This window comes from Branchiostoma floridae, chromosome 8 (genome assembly GCF_000003815.2).
Source record: "Branchiostoma floridae strain S238N-H82 chromosome 8, Bfl_VNyyK, whole genome shotgun sequence".
NCBI classification, from domain to species: Eukaryota; Metazoa; Chordata; class Leptocardii; order Amphioxiformes; family Branchiostomatidae; genus Branchiostoma; species Branchiostoma floridae.
The window spans coordinates 7,426,186-7,452,466 of record NC_049986.1 but is presented as its reverse complement, the minus strand read 5'-3'; the positions used below and the strand labels follow the sequence as shown (position 1 = coordinate 7,452,466).

The 26,281-nt window shown below is 41.7% G+C and overlaps 1 protein-coding gene across 3 annotated transcripts; it reads right to left on the bottom strand.

Moving 5' to 3' along the window:
• Nucleotides 1-1,951: 1,951 nt before the first annotated feature.
• LOC118420675 (neurogenic locus notch homolog protein 1-like) lies at nt 1,952-25,339 on the bottom strand. Of its 3 annotated transcripts, none has more exons than XM_035827568.1 (12): nt 25,093-25,339; nt 15,064-15,179; nt 14,185-14,388; nt 13,805-13,945; nt 12,823-13,030; nt 11,341-11,495; nt 11,000-11,209; nt 8,725-10,095; nt 6,547-8,307; nt 6,012-6,077; nt 4,722-4,766; nt 1,952-2,682 (listed from the first exon to the last, which is right to left on the bottom strand). In XM_035827568.1, the coding sequence occupies exons 1-12, from the start codon at nt 25,146-25,148 to the stop codon at nt 2,510-2,512; spliced, it is 4,506 nt and encodes a 1,501-aa protein (XP_035683461.1). In that variant the 5' UTR covers nt 25,149-25,339; the 3' UTR covers nt 1,952-2,509. The 3 variants fall into 3 exon arrangements, with proteins under 3 accessions (XP_035683461.1, XP_035683462.1, XP_035683463.1); XM_035827569.1 differs by having other exon boundaries at nt 12,823-13,027; XM_035827570.1 differs by lacking the exon at nt 4,722-4,766.
• Between the last annotated feature and the right edge of the window lie 942 nt (nt 25,340-26,281).

Below are 26,281 nucleotides of genomic sequence, written 5' to 3'. Positions count from 1 at the left end.
TGGCAAGTATGACAAAAAATTTTCGTATTGTCAAATACCATTCAATTTCAAGACTATATAGAAAAATGTTAACACTTATTCAAGATCTCATATTCTTTGGCACCCAGTAGAATCCACAGTATATCTCTATTTAAGTCTTTAATAAACAGACAGTATTGCTTTACGGGACACAATGAGTTCATGTCTTTTTAAAAATGTAACAGAATACTGCTAGTCTGGTACAAAACAGCTGCGATCTGTTGTGCACATCCTGTAGAGACATTACCAAAGCATGTTGGTATGTACAGAATGCTTTCAATGACAGGCCATGTGTTAATGGGGGTGTTGAGTGTTAATGTATGGATTGGCCCCCATTAGTGCTATATGTAGATGTCATGGCTACACATATCTTTAGTGTTACATGATCCACATATCTTTAGGCTAGATTTACAATATCACTGTTGAGTACAGCTGTCAATCAGTCTGACTTTGACATCTTGGAAATTTTCCCATCTATAAAATTTTATACAAATGAAGCCATAAATGGCAGAAATGGAAAAAAATCATATCAAATGTTACAAAAATTATCTGCTTCTTGTTTCACACTGTCTCCGGTGATATAAAATGCCAACTTTTTGATATGCTTGGAAAAACTCTAATACCACAACCAAAGATTATATAGGACACAATATTCTATGTACTGCAGAAAGTTTGATACATTTTCCATACAAAAAATTGTATTCAAATTACAAAATTTCCAAAACTTTGGAAAGTACAAAATCTAGCCCATTTTTCTGTAAACCCACCTTTACATCTTTGTTCTTTAGTTCCAGCTCACATTCTACAACAGTCTAGAACTATTAAAGAAGAATATTTAGTGACAATATTCTCTACACTTCTACAGAGCTACTAGTACAAAATATAGGAAAAAAAGCTTTGGTCCTTTTCAGGAAAAAATATTCCGTCTCTTATGTACAATATATACAAGTACAACATTTACGTCATGACTGATATGCTAGCGTCTCTCCCTGCATACCAGATATACATCTGGTATATACCTTACGTATCAGTGGGGACTATATAACGTTACCCCAACCACATGTTCAGTCTATCTGCAACATATGTTAGATATGTTAAAATTCTCTGCAGCCAGCAACAGCCTATGGTGAAACCAAGGAGTTTTTTTTAACCTCCTTGGTGAAACCATGCCAACTTGTTTTTAACATCATACACTGACTATAGACAATCTAGCAATAAAATCTTCCATGGTAATTTCTAACATTCTGAACCACAGTTTTGTAATATGCTCACATTTAAGTGCTGCATGTTACAAATGATTTTTGATTCATTATCAGTGTTTGACAACTTTTGAAACTTCTCCTTTTCAATAGTGTATTTGTGCCAACTCTGGCAACAGGACATATGTTTCTCCCCCAGTGAAAGGGTACAGCCTTGTCCTGGCATCTAGGCTTAAACTTTTCACTGGGCCACAATTTCAAAACATATCACTACTTTTCAGTCTCCTTTCAATCAATACTTTGAAAAATTGTATGGTCAGACTTGCATCACAAAAAACAAAAATTGGCCTATGAAATTTTTCATGGGATATTTTTTTTCATCATCTAGACTTGAAGACTGACAAGTCAGTTGGCCACAATGACCCTATGTCATGACCCCTACATGACTCTATAATGTAGTTCCCCCATGTGGTACACACCCTAAACACTGGGGGGTACTTCCATTGCCATACCATATGCTCCACCTGTCAAAGTTAATAAAATAGCTAGCATTCCCTAACTCTCACCACACAGGCATGTTGGATATGTACAAAAATAGCTTCTTTCAGAATTCTGATGGCCAGCTCTATACAAGGAGAGCAACAGCACTTTCCCTACACCATCTCAAAAATAATCCTTGAATAAATAACATCTTTTAGAAGTATGTCTTAATTGCACTTTGGAGTCTTTGTTGGCATCACATCTGTTACTCCTCTCTAGCCTTGACAGTTATAATATGTTTGAGCACGTTTTGAAGTATATAAAATAAAACACTTTAAAGCATATTGCTTTACAGTTATTTCCCTGCATACCGGTCACCTTGATATTGCTATAGCTAAGAACAAAAAGATTTCTTCTGTGTCACTGACGAAAAACACTGGATGTTGTTTGAAACGTCTGACAGTTTCCAAAATCATACCCAGTTGATTGAGTAACTGCTTTTTGGTGTATCACTAAGACCCCGTTAATACCAGGAGTTGCAAAGCGAGATTCACTCAGGCCACGGGTGTGATCCCGATTTGCGAATCCTGATATGAGTGTCTGAATTCATCTCCAAAGCGGATCTATCTTAGTCCACCAAACCAACCTCCTGACTTTGCAAATCCTGGTATGAACAAGCAGAAGCTGCAAACTTGTAAAACTGAAGTGGTCAATTCAGTACATTACCCCTCCCTGACCCATCACCTAACAGTACAAAACATAATTCCTTGACAGGAGACCATGTTACTGTATGATTCTGTCCTCCTGTGTGACTATATAAGTCTCTCCTCCGTATCCTGGTCCAGCATCTCCAGAGGAGTTCCTATCTCCATCTCCGCAGCGGCTGGGTTGTACTTCCCCTTCATGCGCCGGACCTTACGGGCATACCGGGTCCCGTAGATGATCGCTGCGATGACAATCACCAGGACCAGGATGATAGGAATCCCTGCAAGATAAGGATTATCTTAAGTTTTTCATACATCTTAATGATCAAAGGGAAATAGTAAATACTAGTATCCTACCTAATATATATTATATTACACAGGATTAGGTTATACAAATTTCAAAAGTTATTTTTAAGATTCCACGATACATTAAAACAATTGCAATTTTCAGAATCTTTACACACAACCCTCTGTGCATCATGCTTGTATAACAACCTATATATGTCACAGGGGAGATTGGAATCCAGGGGGATTCGGAATCCTCCTAGGGGAGATTGGAATTCTGATCTCCCCTAGGGGAAATTGGAATTCTTCTGTATTTCCAGTCTCCCCTAGGGGCATTCCAGATTCCCTAGGGGACATTGGAATTCTTCTGTCATTCTACTGCAATTCCAATCTCCCCTAGGAGAATCAAGAATTCTCCTAGCTAAGGAGAGATTGGAATTCTACCAGAACTATACTCAAGGATGTTACACTATTGTCACTTTTACAATTATACTGAAGGATACCAGACTTGTGTCACTTCTACAACGTTAACTACACTAAAGTCTGACAAGTGAAATTGTACTGATCTGAATAGGTGTGAAACTGTAACATCTTGAAACTGTGATTGATATTTTGGCATTTTGGCACTTTGATCACTTTTCAGTTGTTATTGTTCTTCCAAAGTTGCGAAATGGTTCTATGTCAACTACACTGAAGTCTGACTGTTGAAATGTACTCAATAGCTGTTAATTTTGCCAAATTTTGAACTGCAGGCTTTGATTGGAATATGACCTCTAAAGTATGGAGTCACTAACTTATAATGGCATATGCAAATGTGCTAATTTACATATTGGTGACATTTGCATACCATTATATAATTATGAGTTAGTGACTCAAATGATTCAGTCTACTTTCCAAAACAATTTCATCCATTCTGATTATTGGTAACATCAAAGATTGTCCTGGTAGAATTCTGGATTCTCCTCTATTACTAAATGTTTGAAAATATGATGTTTAATGAGCTATAGTATAGGATAATGTGCTATTGTACGCTATAGAGAAGTATTCTTAACCTTAGATTTTCAGCAAAAATGATAAGTGTTAGATATAAAGCTTAAGATATGATGATTTATTCTTAGAATAATTATAAATCCTTTGTTGCATTGTTTGAAACTTTGAATCCATTCATGGTAGATTCAAAGATTATCCTGGTAGAATTCCAATCTCTCCTAGGAGAGATTGGAATCCCAGTAGAACTCCAGAAGGATTCTAATCTCCCCTAGGGGAGATTGGAATTCCAATCTCCCCTAGGAGGATTCCAGATTCTCCTAGGGGAGATTGGAATTCTGATCTCCCCTAGGGGAGATTGGAATTCCAATCTCCCCTAGGAGGATTCCGAATCCTCCTGGATTCCAATCTCCCCTGTGACATATATATAGTTCAAGTGCAGCCTGAAATCCATCCATATTTAGGTACCTGGTCCAAGATAAAGAACCCCTTGAAATTACTGTGTTTGATAAGGGTTACATGACAGGCAGGAAATATAGATGAATACCAGGCTAGTACAAGTACTTGAAAACCTTATCGAAAGTCCTGTAACTTAGACCATGTAATCAAGTACCATCTACAGTAGAAGCCAGTTAATAGTACAACTTCTGTGAATTGCAAATAACCCAAAAATCCCAAACCGGTGCGGTCCAGCTAGATAACTTCATCCACCCGGATGATTGCACGAAATACGCTATTAAATGGGGTGTGCAATTAACTGGCTTCTAGTGTATACTGTATAGTCAAGGAGCTATATTATATAATATAAAACCTCTTTGGTAGTAGTCCATTGTGCTCTCCTTGGTTTTACTAACTGTGGTAATGACATGCACTGTGTTCAACATGCTTTAAAAAGGAAATTTTGCATAAAAAATGAACAACTTGAGAAGTCAATCAGATTGGAATTCCAGACATGCAAGAATGGCATGCACATACAGTGTGAGTAGCATGCATATGAAGGGAAAAATACAAGAATAAAAAAGGGAGGTTGCGGGCCCAGGGTACCAACCTATCATCAGAAAGAGGGAAAGGAAATGGAGTTGCTCTGCAATAACTGGGAAGAAGAGGAGAAAAAGACACCAAATCAACCACTAAGTGCACCATACAGAATATACAGGAGAAGGTACACAGGAAGCATAGCCACAATTCATCATAAATAAAAAGTTTCCTTGAAGTTTAACAATTATATTTCAAAATATTCGATATTATCATTCAAAAAGTACTCTACATCATTATGCTGTCAAAACAAATCATGAGATCATTGCAATACTAGTCAGAGGCGGCGGCACGAAATTTCGTCTGGGGGGGCGAACTTTTACTGACAGAACTTTGCGGCACACGCTTACGTAGCGCCGAAGGCGCGACCACCCTAGGGGGGTCCGGGGGCATGCTCCCCCGGGGAAATTTGAAATCTAGACCCTCTAAAACGCCATTTCCTGCGTTTTGACGGGCAAATTTTCCTGCCAGACTAAGCTAAGTTTGATGGCAATTCTGTTAGAAAGACACCCAAAATATTTTCACGATTTCGAGTGCCGAAGGTGCGAGCTGTCGCAAGGTTGGTCTCTGCACCCTCTGAAACGACATTTTCTGTATTTTGAGGGACAAATTTTGCTTGCAGACTATGCTAAATCTTATGCCATTTTTGTCAAAGAAAAAGATGTTTGAGGGCGATGACCTAAGCTACCACGCACAAATTTTTACCATGTCGTTGTGAGCGCCGGAGGCGTAAGTCATCGCTAGGGAGGTCCGGAGAAAATTTTAAAATCTTGACCGTCTGAAACGTCATTTCCTGCATTTCAGTGGCACATTCTGCTTGTAAACTAAGCTAAGTACGATAGTACAATTTCTATTGGTTTAAAAGATTTTTCAGAGCAACGCTCCCGCAACATTGTCCTGCGCCGAAGACGCAGCCGTCACAAGGGAGGTCTGGCGAAAGTTTGAAATCGGGACTCTCTGAAACGCCATTTCTTGCATTTTCAGGGGTAAATTTTGCTGTTAGACTAGCTTGATTTGATGAAATTTCCATCATTATAAAATTACACAAGGTTTCAGCTTGATTTTCCAACATATTTTCCGAGGGGGCAGACGCCCCCCCTGCCCCCCCGGTGCCACCGCCACTGCTAGTAATTATACATAATGTACAAAACGCTGATTTGGAAACAAAAGGTAGTGAAAGGTGAGTAGATTTTTTGTCTCTACTGACTACAAAAGAAGCAAATATGATATTATACAATATAGGTAAATGTATTGAAATTCACTAATCATGTTCAGAAAGGATCTCAGGTCAGACGTTTCTTACCTATGTACACAAAAGGATCTGTGGCATTTGCAGCTGGACCTGGGCTCTCTTCTGCACATATGCTACCTGTGAAAAAAGAAAGAAAGGAATGTTTTAGCTCAAAACCTCTTTCTCTCTCTTACACTTCAGTTGAACTCAAAGTGTGATGCTTTTTAATTTTGATAACTGATAGTGCAATCAAGGACCTCCTGATGCCATGCATTATCAATATGGCTTGCTTTTAAGTTTTATACTAGCACAGCACACCATCTGTCATGACTGACAATAAGGACAATGTTGACAGAATATACGCTTATTTCTGACATTAGTGGCAATAAAAATTTTAAAGAAGAAAAAAGTTATACCGGTACTACTCAGAGCCAAGTGCACACCAAAATAGAACTTAATATCAAGTACAAATATGATAAAATGGGAACAATTTCAGCCAACATAGAATACTCTATTACATATACATGTATCTTGAACTTGATTCATAGAATTCCTATTTAATGCAATCATACACTTCACACTGTATACTTAATTGGCAACACGTCACCTTCATATCCAACAGGACACTGGCAGCTGAAACCACCAGGAAAGTTTGCACAGGTCGCTCCGTTTTCACAGGTTCCCGCGACCAAACACTCATCTACGTCAACAGTACACACGTCTCCACTGTAGCCTGTCCCATTACAGTTGCAGGAGTAGGCATTCAACAAGTCTGTACATGTGCCGTTGTTTTGGCATGGATTGGGGCTACATTCGTTTGTCTCTACTTCACAGTCACTACCCGAGTAGCCCGGAGCACACTGACACTCGTACGATGTAGTTCTTACTTCACACGTGTTCAGTGGCTCGTTCTCGCAAGCTATTCTCTGGCACGTCTCGTTGTGCTCTCCGCACGCGATCACTTCAGGGCTCCTAGGATCCTCACACGTACATGCTCCGATGTAGTGGCACGTTCCGCCATTTTGGCATGGGGACTGCGAGCACGAGTTGATGGTGTCCTGACAACCACGCCCGCTGAATCCTTCGGGGCACGTGCAGTTGAAGTCGTTAACGAGGTCTTCACAGATGCCACCATTCAAGCAAGGGTTGGGTGTGCAGTCGTCGATATTGTTTTCGCACAAAGTCCCGTTAAAACCGAAAGGACAGAGACAGTTGTATGTACCGAGCTCCGCATCAAGTTCTTCGCAAGTGGCGCCGTTGAAGCATGGACTGGAATCGCAGCCTCTTCTGTCCAATTCACAGGTGTCGCCTTCAAAACCCGGCAAGCACGTACAGTTGTAGCCGTTAACAAGATTGGTACAACTGCCGCCATTGAGACAAGGATTGCTAGTACACTCGTCTGTCTCATTTTCACAATTATTGCCGACAAACCCGGCCACGCAAGTACAGTTGTACCCGAGGTAGAACTGCCCGCTTGTATCGATACCGCTCTCAATACATGTTGCTCCATTTTGGCAAGGGTCGGATGCGCAGTCATCAATATCGTTTTCACAGTTCGTCCCCTCATAGCCCGGATCACAGCTACAGGTGTAACTATCAGGTAGGAGTTGGCACGTTCCATGTACGCACGGCTTTGCCAAACAGTAGTCGTAGACATCACACAGCTCTCCCACATAACCTGGCAAACACTCACAGACGAAACCTGTACCGTTGATACTACATGTCGCATTATTCTGGCACGTCACATTGTGGCAGTAGTCGTACAAACTACAGTTTCTTCCATAATACTCCTCAGTACAGGAGCAGGTGTAGTTTTGGTAGTCTTGACCTAGTGTACAGTTTGCACCGTGTTCACATGGTTGCATGAAGCATAGATCTGGTATCTCACATGTTTCCCCTAAGTAACCATCAACACACTGGCAACTGTAGGAATCCACTCCATCCATACATAACCCTCCATTCTGGCAAGGCCGACTGATGCAGTCGTCAATGTTGGTGGTACAGTTTTTACCAGTATAGCCAGGCAGGCAGGAGCAGTTGTAACCTCCTGGTATGTCGGTACAGTTTAGAGTTGTGTTCTCGTTACACGGGTTTAACTCACACATACTCGTGACATTTTCGCAGTAAGTACCATAGAAACCTTCTGGACAGATGCACGTGAAGCCTCCAACCATGTCCTGGCATGTCGCGTTATTCAAACACGGTTGACTTTCGCACTCGTTGACCTCCTCGCTGCAGTTTTTGCCAGTGTAGCCATCGATGCAGGTGCAGTTGTAGTCCAGTGGGAATATGTTGGTACAGTTGAGGCTGGTGGTTTCATTGCAAGGACTTGTAGCACATAATTCTACCTCCGTTTCACAGAAAGAGCCTGAGGGAACAGATAACAAGATGTTAATTTAGATGTTAACTTAACAGTTAAGGCAGTAATTTTCAATTGTAATGTGTACTTGTGATTGATACGTTAAAAGAACAAATCTTTATATTAATAATTTCAGACATGTGTATATGTTGTAATAGGTATAGCTAGAAGTTGATAATAGTAAAAAAATTATAATGATGTAAGAGATATAAAAACAGTTGTATACCAGTCCAATTCAGTGCACAAATTTTGCTGTGTTTTTTGTACAAAGAAAGAAAGAATAATAAACCATTACTACTACTACTACTACTACAACTAAAATTCTGGTAAATTAGTGTAAAAATATACTAATGCAATCAACTATCAGGAGCTACATTATGTTTCAACAAAAATACAAATCAAAGGAATATTTTGAGCTGAACATACCTGTATATTCAGGTGCACACAGGCAGGTGACATTCACTCCATCATCCATACAGGTGCCATTGTTGTTACAGGTGTTGGGACCACATCTGTCAACACTTGTCTCACAGTATGCACCTGTGAAACCATCTGGACACACGCAGGTGAAGTTGTCAGCTGATCCATTGCAGGTGCCGTTGTTCTGACACAGACTGGCATTGCAGGTGGCTACAGGTGTTTCACAGTTCACACCTTCATAACCCTCTGTGCAACTGCAGGTGTAAGTTGTGCCATTTTCGATACAAGTTCCATTGTTGTCACAAGGATTTGGTGTGCACACAGTAGACACATTCTGTGGAGTTTCACAGTTTTGCCCTGTAAACCCTTCCGTACAGTTACATGTGTACATTTCTGATCCATTTTCTAGACATGTACCATTGTTCATACAAGGATTTGGGGTGCACACTGAAGAGATATTCTGCAAAGTTTCACAGTTCTCTCCTGTGAACCCTTCTGTACAGTTACATGTGTATATTTCAGTACCATTTTCGAGACACGTACCATTGTTCATACATGGATTTGGTGTGCACACAGTAGACACATTCTGTGGAATTTCACAGTTTTGCCCTATGAATCCTTCATTACAGTTACATGTGTACATTTCAGTGCCATTTTCTAGACACGTACCATTGTTCATACAAGGATTTGGTGTGCACACAGTAGACACATTCTGTGGAGTTTCACAGTTTTGCCCTGTAAACCCTTCTGTACAGTTACATGTGTACATTTCTGATCTATTTTCTAGACATGTACCATTGTTCATACAAGGATTTGGGGTGCACACTGAAGAGATATTCTGCAAAGTTTCACAGTTCTCTCCTGTGAACCCTTCTGTACAGTTACATGTGTACATTTCAGTGCCATTTTCGAGACACGTACCATTGTTCATACATGGATTTGGTGTGCACACAGTAGACACATTCTGTGGAATTTCACAGTTTTGCCCTGTAAAGCCGTCTGTACAGTTACATGTGTACATTTCTGCTCCATTTTCCACACATGTTCCATTATTCACACATGGTGAAGAGCCACACTCTGTAGTATTACTACTGTCAATCTCACAGTTTCTTCCTGAAAACCCTTCACTACAACTGCAGTTGTAAGTCGTTCCTACCCCCTCGTGGCACGTCCCATTATTCAAGCAGGGGCTCGAGGCACACTCCTGGACGTCCTCTTCGCAGTTCAGGCCGGTCCATTCCGGTGGACAGAGGCAGCGGTATGTACCGGGCAGGTTTTCGCACACGCCGTTATTTAGACAGGGTGAGGTTGAGCACTCGTTCACATCCTCCTGACATGTGCCCCCCTCCCATCCTGAAGTACAAGTGCAGTTGGTACCTATACAAACAAATAGTTACCGTATATTCTCGAATAAAGTACGCACTTTTTTAACTTTTCAAAATTGAAAAGGTGCTACAATTTGTTGCCAAAGTTGGGGTGCGTATTTTATTTGAGGTTACTGCACAGATAAATGGTAAGAAAAGCCTAAAATAAAGCAAGGTGGAGCTACACTTCTAGTAATGTTTCAAAACATACACATTGTTGTTGTCTTGAAGTTGTCTAAACATGAAACAAAGAAATTGTCTTAACATGATTTACATATTAACAGTGTCATTTGCATACAATCCTTTTGAGTTAGTGACTTTGACTTGTACAACTGGTTTTGCCTGATTTCTTCTACCAGTTCTCAGTGATTTTTATAATTTGCAGCAGGCAATTCACAAGTTTATAGAGACAATGACAGTGTAAACCCAGGTTATTTTATGCAAAATGACCTGGGGAAAACATCATAAATTCGAATTTATTTAGTTAAAGGTCTGTTCAAAACTGGTGGAGAAGGGGTGCGTACTTTATTTGAGTTTTTCCATTTTACCTTTCAGTCCCAAAGATCTGTCTAAGACTTGTCCAAAATCAGGGGTGCGTACTTTAATTGGGGTGCGTACTTTATTCGAGAATATACGGTAGTAGTTATGAGAAATTAGCAAACATCTTTAAAGTTAGTGCACATGAAAACATTGATTATTTTTCAGTGTAACACTACTGTGGGAGCTATGGCATAAGATTTCCGAAAAAGAAAAGCTTTCTTCATGTAAAAACAGAGAGTTACTACATGTGTATGTCTCATTAATAAATTGAGAGGATCAAATTCAGACTACTAGACCCTACAGCCTATGCAGTATATTTTACATACAGGGTAGTAGTAATAGTAATACAAGACACTTTTGAAAGTTATTGTTTCTACCTTGCGGTGTGTCCACACATGTCCCATTATTTTCACATGGGTCCTGGATACTACAGTTCACTGCACTGGGCGGGGTCTCACAGAGATCGCCATAGTAACCATCAGGGCACTGACAGGTGAAGCCTGCCTGTCCTATGGGCTCCTGGCACGTCCCATTATTCTGGCAGGGGGAGGACAGGCACTCCTTAATATCACCTTCACAGTTTGGACCTGCAAGGAGAAAATGGAGCACAAAATACATCATTTTCATTCTGGACAGATTTCACAAATATACATCTAGCAATTTCAATATTCACAATAATATATGATGAAATATCTAAAAAGAAATTCAATAAAAATACCTATGAATCCAGCTGTACAGTTGCATGTGTAATTTGTCCCATATTGTGTGGAGGAAGCAGGAGAACAGGCACCCCCATTCAGACATGGTTGAGTCCAGCAGGAGTCCAGGTCAGACTCACATTGAGCACCAGTCTTACCAGGTGGACAGGAGCAGCTGGGAACAGAGTGAGGAAGGTGAAGGTAAGTGTTTAGATAAAGGTCCAATAGACTTTCTATAACTTCACTAATGTGTCTGGGGCACAGTATTGGAAGGCGGAGCCCAACCCTCTCCTTCTACTACCTCTTACATCTTATACCTCCCCAACTAAAGCCAGGTACCAATTTTACACCTGTCTGGAGTGAGGAAAGTCGTACTAAGTGCCCCTCTCAAAGACACAACATTAAAGACTGGCCAGGAATACTAGGAATCAAACCTGTGACTTCTTCATCTTGAGTCCATTAGCCTAACCACTCGGTCATTAGATGCCACTTGTGGGTCAAATGTAGGGATAAGTGCTACACTGTAGTTATAACTTGAACAACAGATTCTGTCATAATAAATAATTCATAGGTTAAAGTAACATACTTGTTATATATATATATATACAATGAAAATTGTATATAGGTTGTGTAGTATTGTAAATAAGCCTTACTGAACTGTAGTCTATCTTTGTATCCAAGGAATTTGAAGAAAACATTTAACATAAGCATCATAGTTTTAGAATAGATGATTAGAAGTAGAAAAAGTGAAACACAGTACAATCATTTCATTAGGAAGCTCTTGTCATTCTTAATGGGGTTTAGAATATTTTCAATATTGTTAGTTTTTTCGTCAGTCTGGGATGAAAGTGTAAGTCAATGTCATGGCGGTTATTACACTGAAACTTGTATAAGAAGACCGCCCTGGGGACCAGTGAAAAGTGGTCTTTTTAGACATGTGGTCTTCTTATGCAAAGAAGGTATAAACGACAAGATATAATTGATTGATAGGACAGACACCATGGTTTCAATGTGTTTAATTCCACGAACCTGTACATTTGAACATGAGAAACGTAGAGTAGAGTAGAGTAGAGAGTATCGAAACGTTTCCCAAACTTAGGGCTTTTATTTCCAATTTTTCTAGATTATTTAGCTAACATTCATGGTAATTCGTAGCTTTTGGGAGTCGAGCTTGAGATTGAGCAGCGTCATTTCCCCAGATGGCATTGTCTGTCAAAACTTGTGAATTGTCGACACTCAAGACTATGGTCCATATATTTTGCTACAAAAACATCGCTGTTTTCGACGATCGTTTTAACATTACGATTTTCGTGTTAACAACGCTTATTGCCTATCTTTACTTTGTGAATCACAGCCAACGGGCCAGAAATAAGTTGGGGAGCTTACCTTGCTCGTTTGCCGCCGAATCAAAAAGCATGCGCGCACAATACAAGACAGGTTTTCGCTTTCACAAAACTTGAATAAAGAACATGTTATAAGCTGTGTAAACATTGCAAACTTACCTGTAGTTTGCCACAAGGTCCGTGCACACTTCGTACTGCTGACATGTGGCATTGGTGCAGTCGTCAATGTTCATCTCACAGTGGGCTCCATGGAACCCCTCCGCACACGCACAGGTGTAGTTCTCACCTGCACCGGTACAGGTGGCACCGTTCTCACACCTGTTCCAGGTGCAAGGGTCGGTTTGGCAGCTGTCACTGCTGATTTCTGCTGTAATAAATGCAAATTTAGTAGAATGAATATGGCTTGGCAGGGACAGGGCTCAAAGAGTCAAACTAGTGCTTGTGGTCTTTCTGTAATAAATCCTGACATGAAATATAAAACCAGATTTCAAAACTGGAACTTCCACTACAGTGTTGTGACAAGCAACTAGGGGGCCCAAAAGAGAATCATTTTGATGCATTATCAGGGCTCGAAATACTGGGTGCATGTGCACCCAGGTGCACCCAAAATTGGAGCTGTGCACCCAATTTTTTTCAGTGGGTGCACAGGGTGCACCCAAATATTTTCTTAGGTTTATGTAGGTAAAGATATCAAAGTATACTAGTATACAACATATTCTTGACATCTATTAGAGTTAGAAAGATGATGGAAATGTCTGTCATGGTACTTGTTTAAGTATTTGATAGCTTGTAACTAAGTTTTGTTATTAGGTTATTACTTAAATTTAAGTGGTGCACCCAAAACATTTTTGGTGCACCCAATTTTTAAGCTGGGTGCACCAGTGCACCTAATCCCAAAAATGAATTTCGAGCCCTGATTATCAAGACCTATCCGCATACTAAATATCAATACAATTCATCCAGGCATTCTAAAGTTATGCTTGTCATCTATACACACACGGACACATACAAATGTACATACACAAATACAAACACTACCAAGAACATAACCTTCTTGGTAAAGGTAAATAGGACATTGAGACATCTATGTGGTCAAATACCGTACAACTAAGATATGAAATATTATAACAAAGGGTCTCACCACTTGGACACTGACAGACGTAACCGTTGACCACATCGTGACAGGTTTCATTGCCTCCACAGGGGTTTGAGGCACACTCATCAATCTCTCGTGAACAGTTTTCTCCAAAGTAGCCTTGCTTACAAAAGCACTGGTAGCCACCTAGTGGAAAACACCAAAATTACAATCCATTTCACTCATCACGAAAAAGGTCCTCACAAGTAACTAAGTAATGAAATCATCATCTATCATATAATACGTTTTGGCATAATTTCATTCTTATTGTTCATTACACTAATACCTTGAGAGCATATTAGTTCCTTGAAAAATTCAACCCATTTTTGGCAATGCCATTGGGGTGGAGACAATTTCTATCTACTGTTAGATGACCAACTACTGACCTTGTGTCAAATCTTGACACACAGCTCCATTCTGACAGGGGTTGTCGGTAGCACAACGGCTGACGGCTGCTTCGCAGTTCTGTCCCAGGTAGCCTGAGGGACAGCTGCAGCTGTAGCCACCTGGCTGGTTCACACAGCTGCCATTGTTATAACATGGTCTGCTGGCACAATAGTCTGTAATCTGACATAGGTCTCCTGCGAAGCCTGAATAAACAAGGAAGAAAGTACAGTTTATTTGGCTGCAAATATATTTTTTGCTGACGAAAGTATCAAGTGACAATGGGACAGATGTTTATGAAAACATTGGACAAAACAATGTCTAGTCATCAATACAACAATTTTAGTATATACTCCACACGTGAAGTTGCATCAACACCTATGTTATGTCATCTGTGGTCTGTACCTTTTCTCTGTTTACCTATCATGATAACACAATACAGTATCAACATCTATATCTGACCTCCTTACCTTCTCAAGTGTTCTATATGATGTCAAAGACCAAAAGAGTGTACCGTGGATTGTAATTAACTAACTGTAAATCCATTTATTTTTGCATGGAATTAAATTTTCAGTAGGAGTGGAAAGGAAGTGTTATGTCAAAACAATACTGTAACAGTCAAAAACATATTGTGTACTAGCAATGTCATGATTTTGTGGTTTGAGGTCACTATGAAAATAAACCATGCAAATGTTTTTCCAGATTTTAACTGTTTCCATCAACTGTTGAATACCTATAGTTAAACTAAGTAGTAAGTTTATGTCTGGAACCAGAGAATGTCTAACTCAGTAAAACTGGGCAGGATTTTCTTAACTCTTGTAAACAGTGAACATATGGTTTAGAATGAATGCTGGTACAGTGTACTTCAAATTCATGGTTACCTTCTGGACATAAGCATGTATAGTTTGAGGTGGAGTTGTTGCTGACACATGTGGCACCGTTGGTACAGTTGTGAGAGACACAGTTGTCTGTGGACTGGCACTGGAACATATCAAATCTGCAACCCAAGGAAACACATGGGGTAAACAATAGACATGATGATTGGATTCAGGGTTGAACAAGTTTTCTAAAATCCACTTGTCCTATCGGGCAAGCACATAAAAAATGTACTTGCCCGAACCAATTTTTCACTTGCCCAAAATTGAAATGTCACTGTTACTAGTATATGCATTTTCACTTCCAGCAATGGAATTCTCTGTAGACAATTGCTTGATGTCATGACTGTAAAAAGTAACAAGTATATCAAAATTGCACTAAAATCAATGGAAAAATCTTACTTGCCCGATCGGACAAGTGGGGTAGGACATGCACTTGCCCGAACAGCACTTTGCCCTGGACAATAGGGCTAGTGGACTTGTTTATCCCTGGGATTGTGCAGCATTTGTGCCTCCAAATATAAGCAAATCATAGCCAGTCCAGATCAGCCATAATGAAAATAAACAGATAATACTACACTGATATGGGGAAATTTTCATTTTGTATGTCATCTCATGGGGCCTGTATGTATCACAAAGCATAAAAGCAATTATAGTTATGACTCTTGAGGGACTTGTATAACCACTAAGTAATATATTTTTTTTATCTTAAGACATTACTGTAAATGCATTTAAGTTCGTGGGGATTTACTTTCACGGTAGCGGGAAAATGGAGTGTCGCGGTGGTTTTAAGTTCGCGATAGGGCCATAGACTGCAGTCTCATACCATAATGGATAAATGGTCGCGGAGGTTTTAAGTTCCACGAAAAAAAAAAAAACGCGAAAATTTCTGCATTAACAGTATGGTTGTCAAATCAGGGTTCTGATCTCATACTAGACCTGTTTATGCTACAACCACATTGTTTATACAACATGGCTACTGTTGCCTTCCCTTTGAATATACATGTCTAGAGTATCCAGCAAAAGTAATTTGGTTTACCATACAATCTACTGTTACTAATGCAAGGAATAAGTCTCATTTTAAGGGCTATGTAAAAGTATCAGTGAATTTTCTTTTCATCTTCACATTTTACGTAACTCTTTTACTAATCAGAGCTTGCTTATGAATTGTGTGCATAAAAATATTTTCCAACTAATATCCTAGCAACTGCCCCTCACAAAATCCCTCCCATCCCTATGATCCCATCCACTACAGATCTCCAAGCTTCACAAAAGGCCAGTATAGTGCAAAGCTTTCAAAGGATTTCTGAAGCAGGCTTTGAAAGTATTACTCTGATACCCCAGATCATAGTAACAGCAGCCAGTTGACCTTTGCATACCCCTGTCTTTTCCAGTCTTGGGCAAAACCCAAATATGTTCATATATTCTAGACTATCAGCATGGCTTATCTCTTGTCTGAATTTGACCTTGCAGTTGGACTCTAGAATAATTTGGCCTTCATTCAACTAGTGGCAGCTGAAATATTTGTTTATCTTTCGCAGCTGCCTCATTTGATCATTTATAAGACATGCCCTATCCTTGAACCTGAAGTTGTCAGATAATTACTTCACTTATCACAAAAATAAAGCCAAAATGACAGTAAGAGGTTGTATAGTGGAGCTTTGTGGTCTGGAGAGTAAAACTAGCACGTCAATGGCAGGCAACATTACAGATTACAGCCAATGCCATGGAGAGTAAAACTAGCACGTCAATGGCAATCACCATTACCACTGGTAAGATAATACTTCTGGGAACAAGCCCAACATTCCCCATGTAACTGTTTTGGTGCATGGTAACTATCACTTACGTTGTATCAAGTTTTGACAGGTTGTTGCTAGACATCTCTGTTTTTCTTTAACAGTGCCACATCAAAGTTGGCATTGTGACAATGTTGGAACAGGTCCTTACACATTGTTGGCATAAAACCTCACTGTTACAGACATTAAGGGCTGGGTTTCAGGAAAGGAGAGCTTGAGGAATAACAGTTTCTGATATCTCGGCACTTAACCCATCTACACCAGAGGGCAGACATGGTATCTGAGAAATGTGCATACAGCATTGCAGTCACAGCGTGCCAAAATTATGACAAGTATATCTGACACTGTGAGCCACAACATACTGTAAAGTCGTTCATTTTTGTAGGCATTACATTTTGTGATAGAATAAAGTAGGTTTTCTGCATGCAGTAGAAACACTGACTCTGGTACAATAGTGCTGTAATACAATTGAAAAGTATGATTTTGTAGTGGAGAGGTCACTTTGAAACCACTGTGAACATTTCATGATTTACAGTATGTCAACACAAGTTGCACCAATTTATATGTATCAATCTAAAGACTACAGAAAAATGATCAAATACAGTAAAAAATATTGTAGCACCAGTATATAAGGAATTTCATTGTGTGAGGTCATGACACATCGCATATCACTATCTAATAATGCTTTCAATATAATGTACACCATTGATAAAAAATGACCAAACCTAGAGTGATAGAGTGATAATGACCGTAGCCAGCCCATGCATTAAGGAATTGGTTAGTAAAATAAACAATTCTAAAGCCTGTCCCCAAACACATTCTACATAATTAAACACAACTCTACTGCTAAGGTACTTGCTGACAGGAGACAAAAAACCTGATGCCTAACTGAGTAATTCTTCTTGACTTTCAAATCTTTTGATTAACCTGCTCCTATACCAGTGTAAAGGGATGATCACAGTCTTCTATCTGTCCATTCTACAATCCACATTGTACATCATATATATTTCATCACTGCAGCCCAGGTAGAATTTTCATGCAGCAGGAGTTTTGCCCAGCGGGAGTAATTAATTGTAGGTGGATATCTAATTAATCCCTAGCTGAAAAACTACCTGTGGGAAAACTGTAGTTGGCAAAATATATTGGGTGCCCTCTGCAAAGCATGTCAATAAATCTTCAAAGTCAAGTGAGGGTCCCCAAAGGGCGGAAATGATCCGTATTAATGGTTCTAAGTACTGTTTATCCTTTGGCTGGAAGGAAAGGATAAACTTGACCAGAAATAGAACAAATACTTCCTCTCTACATTGCAGACCAGACCACCCTGTTTGGACTTCTTATATATATATACAATAACATAACAGACTGGGAAAAGTTGCAGACTGAGAGTTTAATAGTCTTTACTTCAATGTAGAGTCTCTCATTCTGAAACTAGTGAAAGTTCACATTTTTCAAGTTCAGAGTTAGACCACACTGTAACACTGTTACAGCCAGATTCAAGTTAAAGGTGATGTGTGTTTTGGAGGACTGTTCTTCTTCTTATTTTGTTACTGCTTAGCCCCTGTGACAAGATTCATAGTTAAAACAAAGGTATGAGAGACAGAGCATCATTTTGCCAAGTCCACTGCATCACTGTGATAACCCTATCCCGAAACCATAAACATGAAGCATCCATGAATATTTTATGATTTACAGTACGTAAAGCAGGGTTCTAGCTAAAACTATGCTATAATTTGTGACCACCATGCTAAAATGAAGACTGCTGCGCTAATTTTCAAAATTTACTTCAGTAAGTTCAGTTGAACAATTTCAATCAAATATGAAAAATGATGATATACCACTCCAAACTGATCAAAAATCCTTCAAATCCTTCAAACTACATGTGATGTTGACAGAGTTGAGTCACCTCACGGGTACCCATAATACAATGCCAACTTTTTACTCTACATTTTTAAAATCTCACTGCGGAAGGGCCAAGATCCCTCTTCCACACCACCACCCCAGATTGGTCACTTTGCCCTCGCCATTACGCTAAATAAAATCCTGGCTACAACCCTGCAAAGAAGATGATATTTTCCACCTGCACCTGTTGACAATCCTGTGCCAACAGGTTTCTCTGTGACATTTCCAGCACAGCAGGCAGTCAGTAGACAGAGTAATGAAGCCAGCAGACCATGGTGGGTTTGGGAACACTCCATCATACGTGTCATAATCTGGTACAGCTTTATAACCTGGGACTGTACAGACGTGGTAGAAGGGAGTGGTGGAATCAAGAGGTTTGGGGTTCAAATCCCTAGCAGGTGCCAATGTTGTCTCTTAGGAGAAAAGGAATGTGTGGCTTATACACTACTGTAAATGCAGAAATGTTCGCGGTGGATTAATATTCGCGGTTTTCGCGGCGGCCGCTTCACCGCGAATTTAAAACCACCGCGAACATTTTTCCTTAACAGTAAGAGACTACAGGGTATGGTGCTACCGTGAAATTAAAACCACCGCGAAAAGTCCATTTTGCCGCTACCGCGAAATTAAATCCCCACGAACTTAAATGCATTTACAGTATGTGATCTTTGGTGCCACACCAACTTAACAGGCACTTAGCATCTTAGCAGCTGGCTTTACTACCAACATTGGCATTTTGAAAGTACCTGCCATACTTTAGCCTGATTAAATCTCGCTTATAGCAGCCCGCCAAACATCCGCCGGCCCACCTCCGCGGGGAGGGGTCAGTTAGAGCCCTGGACAGCGGAGTTTGTGTTACACAGACTAGCCATACTTAACCTGTGCACATCAACAGGGTATGACATTTTTAAATTTTAGTAAAAAAGTATAAAAATATTGGCTTGACACAAGGTGGGTTCTAATGAAATTCCATTTTCAGGATAAATCCAAGAAAAAATACTGTAAATCGTGAAATATTCGCTCAGGACTGTCTCAAGCTTTAATTTTTACTGTCCCACTAATTGTTTGGGAACTCATATTGTTAATTTGCTACGTTAATCTGTCATTTTGAGCCCAGGAAAACACATTTTCATCAATTTTGTGTTGTGAAGTTCAGATTTTCTGGATGGACTTAGTGAATCTATTTAGCCTGAGTACTATCCTCTGTAGTGAAAGCTGCCTCAATACTTTCACTTGATAACCACGGTACGGAGGATAGTACCAAATCCCTCCTTCCTTCGCTCTCCGTCAGGGTTAAGGTGTGGGGATAATGCCGGGGCCAAAAGGCCAGGGCCCGTGACAGAGAGCGTCTTTAAGATTTTTTTTTTTTTTTTTTTTTTTAAACTCACTTCCTGTGTCCCATTTACTCTCCTTCTTCTGAGGGCTTCATGGTCTGTCTATCTCCCCTCAGCCTCACGACAACCGACGGACTGACAGGTCGGTATCACCTTGCCCCTAACTACACGCAAAGGATGTTGGGATAGTACCAAATCCCTCCTTCCTTCGCTCTCCGTCAGGGTTAAGGTGTGGGGATAATGCCGGGGCCCTCTTGCTTCCCCTCACGCCGTCCTCTCATTTCCCCTGTTACCGGACTTCTCAGACCCTAACCTTCTCCAATACTCACATCTTACTCCAATACTCACATCTTACTCTTCGATCCCATTTCTTCCCTTCACCACCCTTTACCACTGGAAGAATAGCTGGCAATGAATAAAATCAAAGTCAAAGTCACTGTGCTACTCTCCCCCCTCGCCTCTTGCCGGGTTTTCCGTTGATCTTCAGCGTATATATACGTATAGGAAAAAACACTTTACTCTGTGACGCTACTTTATCGGGTTACACTTTCTGGCCCTTAGGAGGCTGGACTCCTGTTGCAATTGAGACATCGACGGTCCTTCCGGCTGCCGCATGGGGCGTATCTGCGGTTTGGCGGGAAACAGCTGCCTTGGTTCAGCCTGCCGCCCCACGGGGCAGAGGGTGGCATGGGCGGGTATGGTGGGGGACCCAGGTGGGTGATCCGGGGCTTGCCTGACAGCACCCTACTGTGCCCTCAGGGGTGCCGTTGCTCTCTCTTTCTCCCTCGCCAGGCGACCCTCTTCCTTGGTCTGGACCATCTTCCAGACCTCTCTGCCGATGCCCTTCAGCGTCGTGTTCCCATATACATCTCGTGAGCGGTGGTCCAGCTAACGAGTTTTCTGTGTTTTCGCCCGCCCCGCCTTGCTCAGGACGCAAACCATCTTCAAGGGATACATGAATGTTGGGATCGAGGCACACCTCTCGTAGCTTTCTCAGATCGAATTCGACCTGCACCGAATCGTCCAGGCACAACGTAGAATCAACATAGAGGGGGAAATTGTCAAAAACATGCCGAACTCTGCCTGGGGCCAATTAGCCATGTGCCGTCAACATGACGGGCCTATTCGTCACACCGGCCTTCTCAAAGAGTGTGCCACATTCCGAACCAAAGATGCGTGTAACTGATAAGACTGGCTGTAGCCAAAAGACGGGATCCTTTGTCTAGGCACCTCCTTGGTCTAGGGCATCTGGAAAAGTAGTTTACGTCGAAAGCAAACGCATATTGAATTTGGAGGGAAATCTGTCTCTACCGATTCCGTACTCAGAATGATACGAAAACCAGCAAGAGGCAGAGGGGGGAAACAGAGGGGGCACATTTGGAATGTGCCGTTTTATCCCGGCCCGAAACGGCCAGAGTCGGGGTGTCTGAATCGAGAAAACCTGTAAAAAAGGTCTTTTTTTTTTTTTTTGTTACCGATTACATCACTGAGCCTCCGGTCACCCTCGAACTAGTATCACTGTGAAATGAAAATACTCTCGTGCTAAAAATACATGAGTTCTTTGGGTTGGACCGCCCGTATCCGGCTTCCTGGGCCTTACATCGACACACATGCGGGAAAAAAATACCCGGTTCGGTTCGGCAAAATTCGCACTTCAATTACACCCTGCGGGAAAAACTGCCCGGTCCAGGCGACGTAAAAAATTGTACAGCATATCAATGCGTTTACCAACCATACCTGCGGGTACTTCCCGGACCAGGTAACGTTTGTCTCACATCACCTCAGCATACGACCAAACATGCCTGCGGGTACTTCCCGGACCAGGTAACGTTTGTCTCACATCACATCAGAATATGACCAAATACACCTGCGGGTACTTCCCGGACCAGGTAACGTTTGTCTCACATCACCTCAGAATATGACCAAATATGCCTGCGGGTACTTCCCGGACCAGGTAGCGTTTTGTCACGTCATCTCAGCACATGACCAAATGCACCTGCGGGTACTTCCCGGACCAGGTAACGTTTGTCTCACATCATCTCAGCACATGACCAGATACATCTGCGGGTACTTCCCGGACCAGGTAACGTTTATCTTACATCACATCAGCACATGGCCAAATATGCCTGCGGGTACTTCCCGGACCAGGTAACGTTTGTCTCACATCACATCAGAATATGACCAAATACACCTGCGGGTACTTCCCGGACCAGGTAACGTTTGTCTCACATCACATCAGAATATGACCAAATACACCTGCGGGTACTTCCCGGACCAGGTAACGTTTGTCTCACATCACATCAGCACATGGTCACATATGCCTGCGGGTACTTCCCGGACCAGGTAACGTTTGTCTCACATCACATCAGAATATGACCAAATACACCTGCGGGTACTTCCCGGACCAGGTAACGTTTGTCTCACATCACATCAGAATATGACCAAATACACCTGCGGGTACTTCCCGGACCAGGTAACGTTTGTCTCACATCACATCAGAATATGACCAAATACACCTGCGGGTACTTCCCGGACCAGGTAACGTTTGTCTCACATCACATCAGCACATGGTCACATATACCTGCGGGTACTTCCCGGACCAGGTAACGTTTTCTTACATCACATCAGCACATGGTCACATATGCCTGCGGGTACTTCCCGGACCAGGTCTTACAACGTATCAGCACAGCGTCCAAAACATGCCTATGACAAAGTAAAACCTGCCTGGACCAGGCGACCTAATCAATCAAATCACCCCTGTCGGAGCTGTCCAAGTCCGAGCTCGCAAAAGGCCGCCTCTCTTTCGTCGGGGCTTGCCGGGCAATGGTCCCGGCAGGTTTCGCACGAGCCGCCCGCTGCTGGTGGTCGCTTGACCTGGGTGTTGGACGCCGCGGCCGGGTTGTCTGACATGACCTGCACAGGGGCCTGTGCACCGCACTTGGCCCCCTTTCGTGGCGCTCACCTCCTGGCCGTCTGGGAAACCCTTCGCCGCCAGGATGGCGAAGCGGGCGAGGCGGGTAACGGACTGCCAGCTGCTCTGGTTCCGTCCCGCCATCCGGACCGGGGCCTCCGGCGGTTCTCCTGTGAGGGCTCCGATCCTGCCTAGGATCTGTTGGGGTTCCAGTTGAAAGGAAACGTCAGCATCAAGCAAGCCAGCGTAGCCACGTTGGCGTCCCGGGTCTGCCGAAAACAAGTTGACAACGCTGCGCCCGACCAAGGTTGCCTCTGGGCGTAGAATCGGAGCGGCCATGGGTGCGTCCGTACTGTGTCGACGACAACCGACGGACTGACAGGTCGGTATCACCTTGCCCCTAACTACACGCAAAGGATGTTGGGATAGTACTCAGGCTAGAATCTACTAGATAAGTGCTCTATTAGTATCACTACATGGAACCCCCCCTTCTAAATGTACAGTCCCCGACAACATGCAAAAGTCAGCTGTGGTCTGGCAGTGTGGTCTGCTGAAGAAACAACAGACATTTGGACAGATGATGGGCACTTGGGGAAAAGGAATGTGATATTGTGTAAATACCACCACTTGTGGAAGGTTGGCCCTCCTGGGGACACTGAAAGTCCCAGCAGAAATACCAGGAAAATAAACAATTTTGGTCCAATCAGTAAATAGCTTAAATTTGATTACAATTATATGGACAAAGTTGAAATGAGAGGGTAAAGGAGAGTAGAGAGTTGGACTTTGCTGGAACAGTAAACAAGTACTGTAGGAGATGAAAACAAAAATCCATGGTTAATATAGTCTCCAGAACTTATAAAGACACATGTGTACAACCCCTCCCTTAACTTAATACAAAAAAAAACTAATTCCAAAAACAAGTTTATCCCATTCTCTGTTTGCTAAATGGTAAACATGCCAGCTTTGTAATTTAAAAGCTAAGTAAAAAGCTGTAAAAAAACTAGATTCCAAAGACTCAATGAGGAAATACTAAGTGCCTGTAATGTTATAGGAGGCCTCCTAATTCCCCCAGAACATTATTCAAATGTTAGTACAGCATATCTTTTGTACAAGCTCATATATATATATATATACACCATAATATTTCCGGCTTCCTTCCTTGAAACACAGAAAATTGTGACAACATAATACTGTATCTCAATTTCAGGAAATACTGCCAGTCTCTTGCCTCTACTTTACACGTTTTAGCTCATAAAATTAACAAAATATACAGTACTGTCAAGCTAGACCAGACAGTGGATAGTTGACCCCAGACAGTGAGGGTTTTGTTTCTATAATGGCATCAAGGTTTCTCTTATGGCAAAATGACCTGAAGTTGATCCCCGAACCGAAAAGCGTGACAAATTCATTACTCGCTATGATGCAGTTAACAGTAGGGGGAACTCCTGATGTTCCCATCATGTATCGCCCCCCTCCCCACCTCCACCCATAACAGCTGTGGCTACGATTTCTGCCAAAACTCTACTACCAAAACTCCACACATCCACACCCAAAAATGGGTTGAAGCATTTCCTTCCGTGTAGGCTGCAATTAGGATTGGTGATAAGCTTGAGGAATGTTGGACAAGCCTAGTCTCCAAGCAGACCCTACGGTGCCTTAGAAATAGTATCAAAGCTGGCAAAGGAGTAACGTTATAGCCGGCCAAAGGGAGATAGCCGGCTAAGGGAGTCAAACGGGCACCGGTGCCGGTATACCAAGTCCCTGGCCAGCTTTGATACTATTTCTAAGGCACCGTAGGGTCTGCTTGGAGACTAGGACAAGCCCGAAAAAATGGGGCTACAAAACATTTTTTTATCGGCGGGCGACGTTCGCGATGCGCCCGAGAAAGAGAAACGATCGCACCGATGTGTTAATATCTATCTAGTACTAGTAGTAGGCATGCTTGCAACTTGAAACTCCGCCAAACAACAACAGTAGACACTCCCTAGATAAACCAGGGCGGTGTAGCTAGTGCATGGCACGCGTACTTCACAGTACAACAGGAAATCAAAAACGCAGGGACATGTGTACACTTCACACTTCCATAGTTGTCTCTCACCTTGCCCAGAAACATGCCGCCAAGACCACCGCAAACCTCGCCACGCGCCACGACATTTTTCCTTCCCCTAGAACTTCTCTCGAACGATGTAGCAGCTACTTGCCGGTGTTTTGGAGGCCACACAGCGGCGACATGCTCCCGATTTGGCCGAGTAAAAAAATAACGAAACCCGGAGACGTTGGCGTGTATCAACAACTGACGAAACAGCTGGGATGGGCGGCGGTTAAAGGTTACCACACGGGGACGGACCACTAGTTGTACAAGAGGGATCGAATTTTAAACTACACATACACGTGTAGGGACCGTTCACCATTGTAATCAGGACTATTTCCACATCAAATCAGGTTTAAAACAAACAGAAAGAATATGTTATTCTTTGGCATTTGTATGATTGATTCTTCTCCAGTTATCAAAACTTTCGCATAGATAAATGGATTGTCCCCACTGTTTGAAATACCGGAAATACCTGAGGACAATCATGACTCATGTGTCGTTATTTCTTGCTCACCTGGGAATACGTGGTGTGAATCACGTTTATGTAACTGTTAACAATAACAAGGTGTCAACGATCGTCCGTCCGTGAACTGTGATGAGGAAGATAACAATGCCGAAGAATTAAATAAAAATGGTGACGAAACGTTTTGGAATCTGTTGTGTCACCTGTTCAATGATAAAACATTTGTAATTTCAAATGATCGCTTATTTCTTAATACAATATTTGTTACATGTGTGGCTATGAAGCTAGGTAAAACTTTATTCAATACGAAACTTACCCAATCAGATAGCTTTGCAAACGGTCAGACATTTCAGGCAACAGCATGTGATGTCTTTATAGACAGTGACTGAAACGTCCATTTAAAAACTTGTTATTGAGTTGTTTGAACAACTTTTGTATTTTGAAGCGTTGTCTTGTTGGGTGTCTTACCTTCATAGATGTAGTAATAATATTGTTGATTAATTGTTTTCTTTCATAATTTCTCTTGTATCAGACATTTGCGAAGCGAAAAATGTGGCTAGATCTAGACAAGGACGTTATGATAGGACACCTTTGCAAAATACTATGGCAAAACACCCGCAAATGAGGGTAAAAGGCGATTTCTCAAATTCAAAGAACTCATGATCAATTCGAACCCATATTGGATTTGAGACCGCAATAATCCAATTAAATTACCTAGAGTGTTTTCTTGCG

Coding starts and splice junctions, on each gene's coding strand:
- LOC118420675 (XM_035827568.1), bottom strand. CDS start 25,148: ATGTCGTGGCGCGTGGCGAGGTTTGCGGTGGTCTTGGCGGCATGTTTC. Junction 14,389..15,063: donor TACATGCTTATGTCCAGAAG/GTAACCATGAAT, acceptor TTGTTTATTCAG/GCTTCGCAGGAGACCTATGT. Junction 13,031..13,804: donor CGTCTGTCAGTGTCCAAGTG/GTGAGACCCTTT, acceptor CATTTATTACAG/CAGAAATCAGCAGTGACAGC.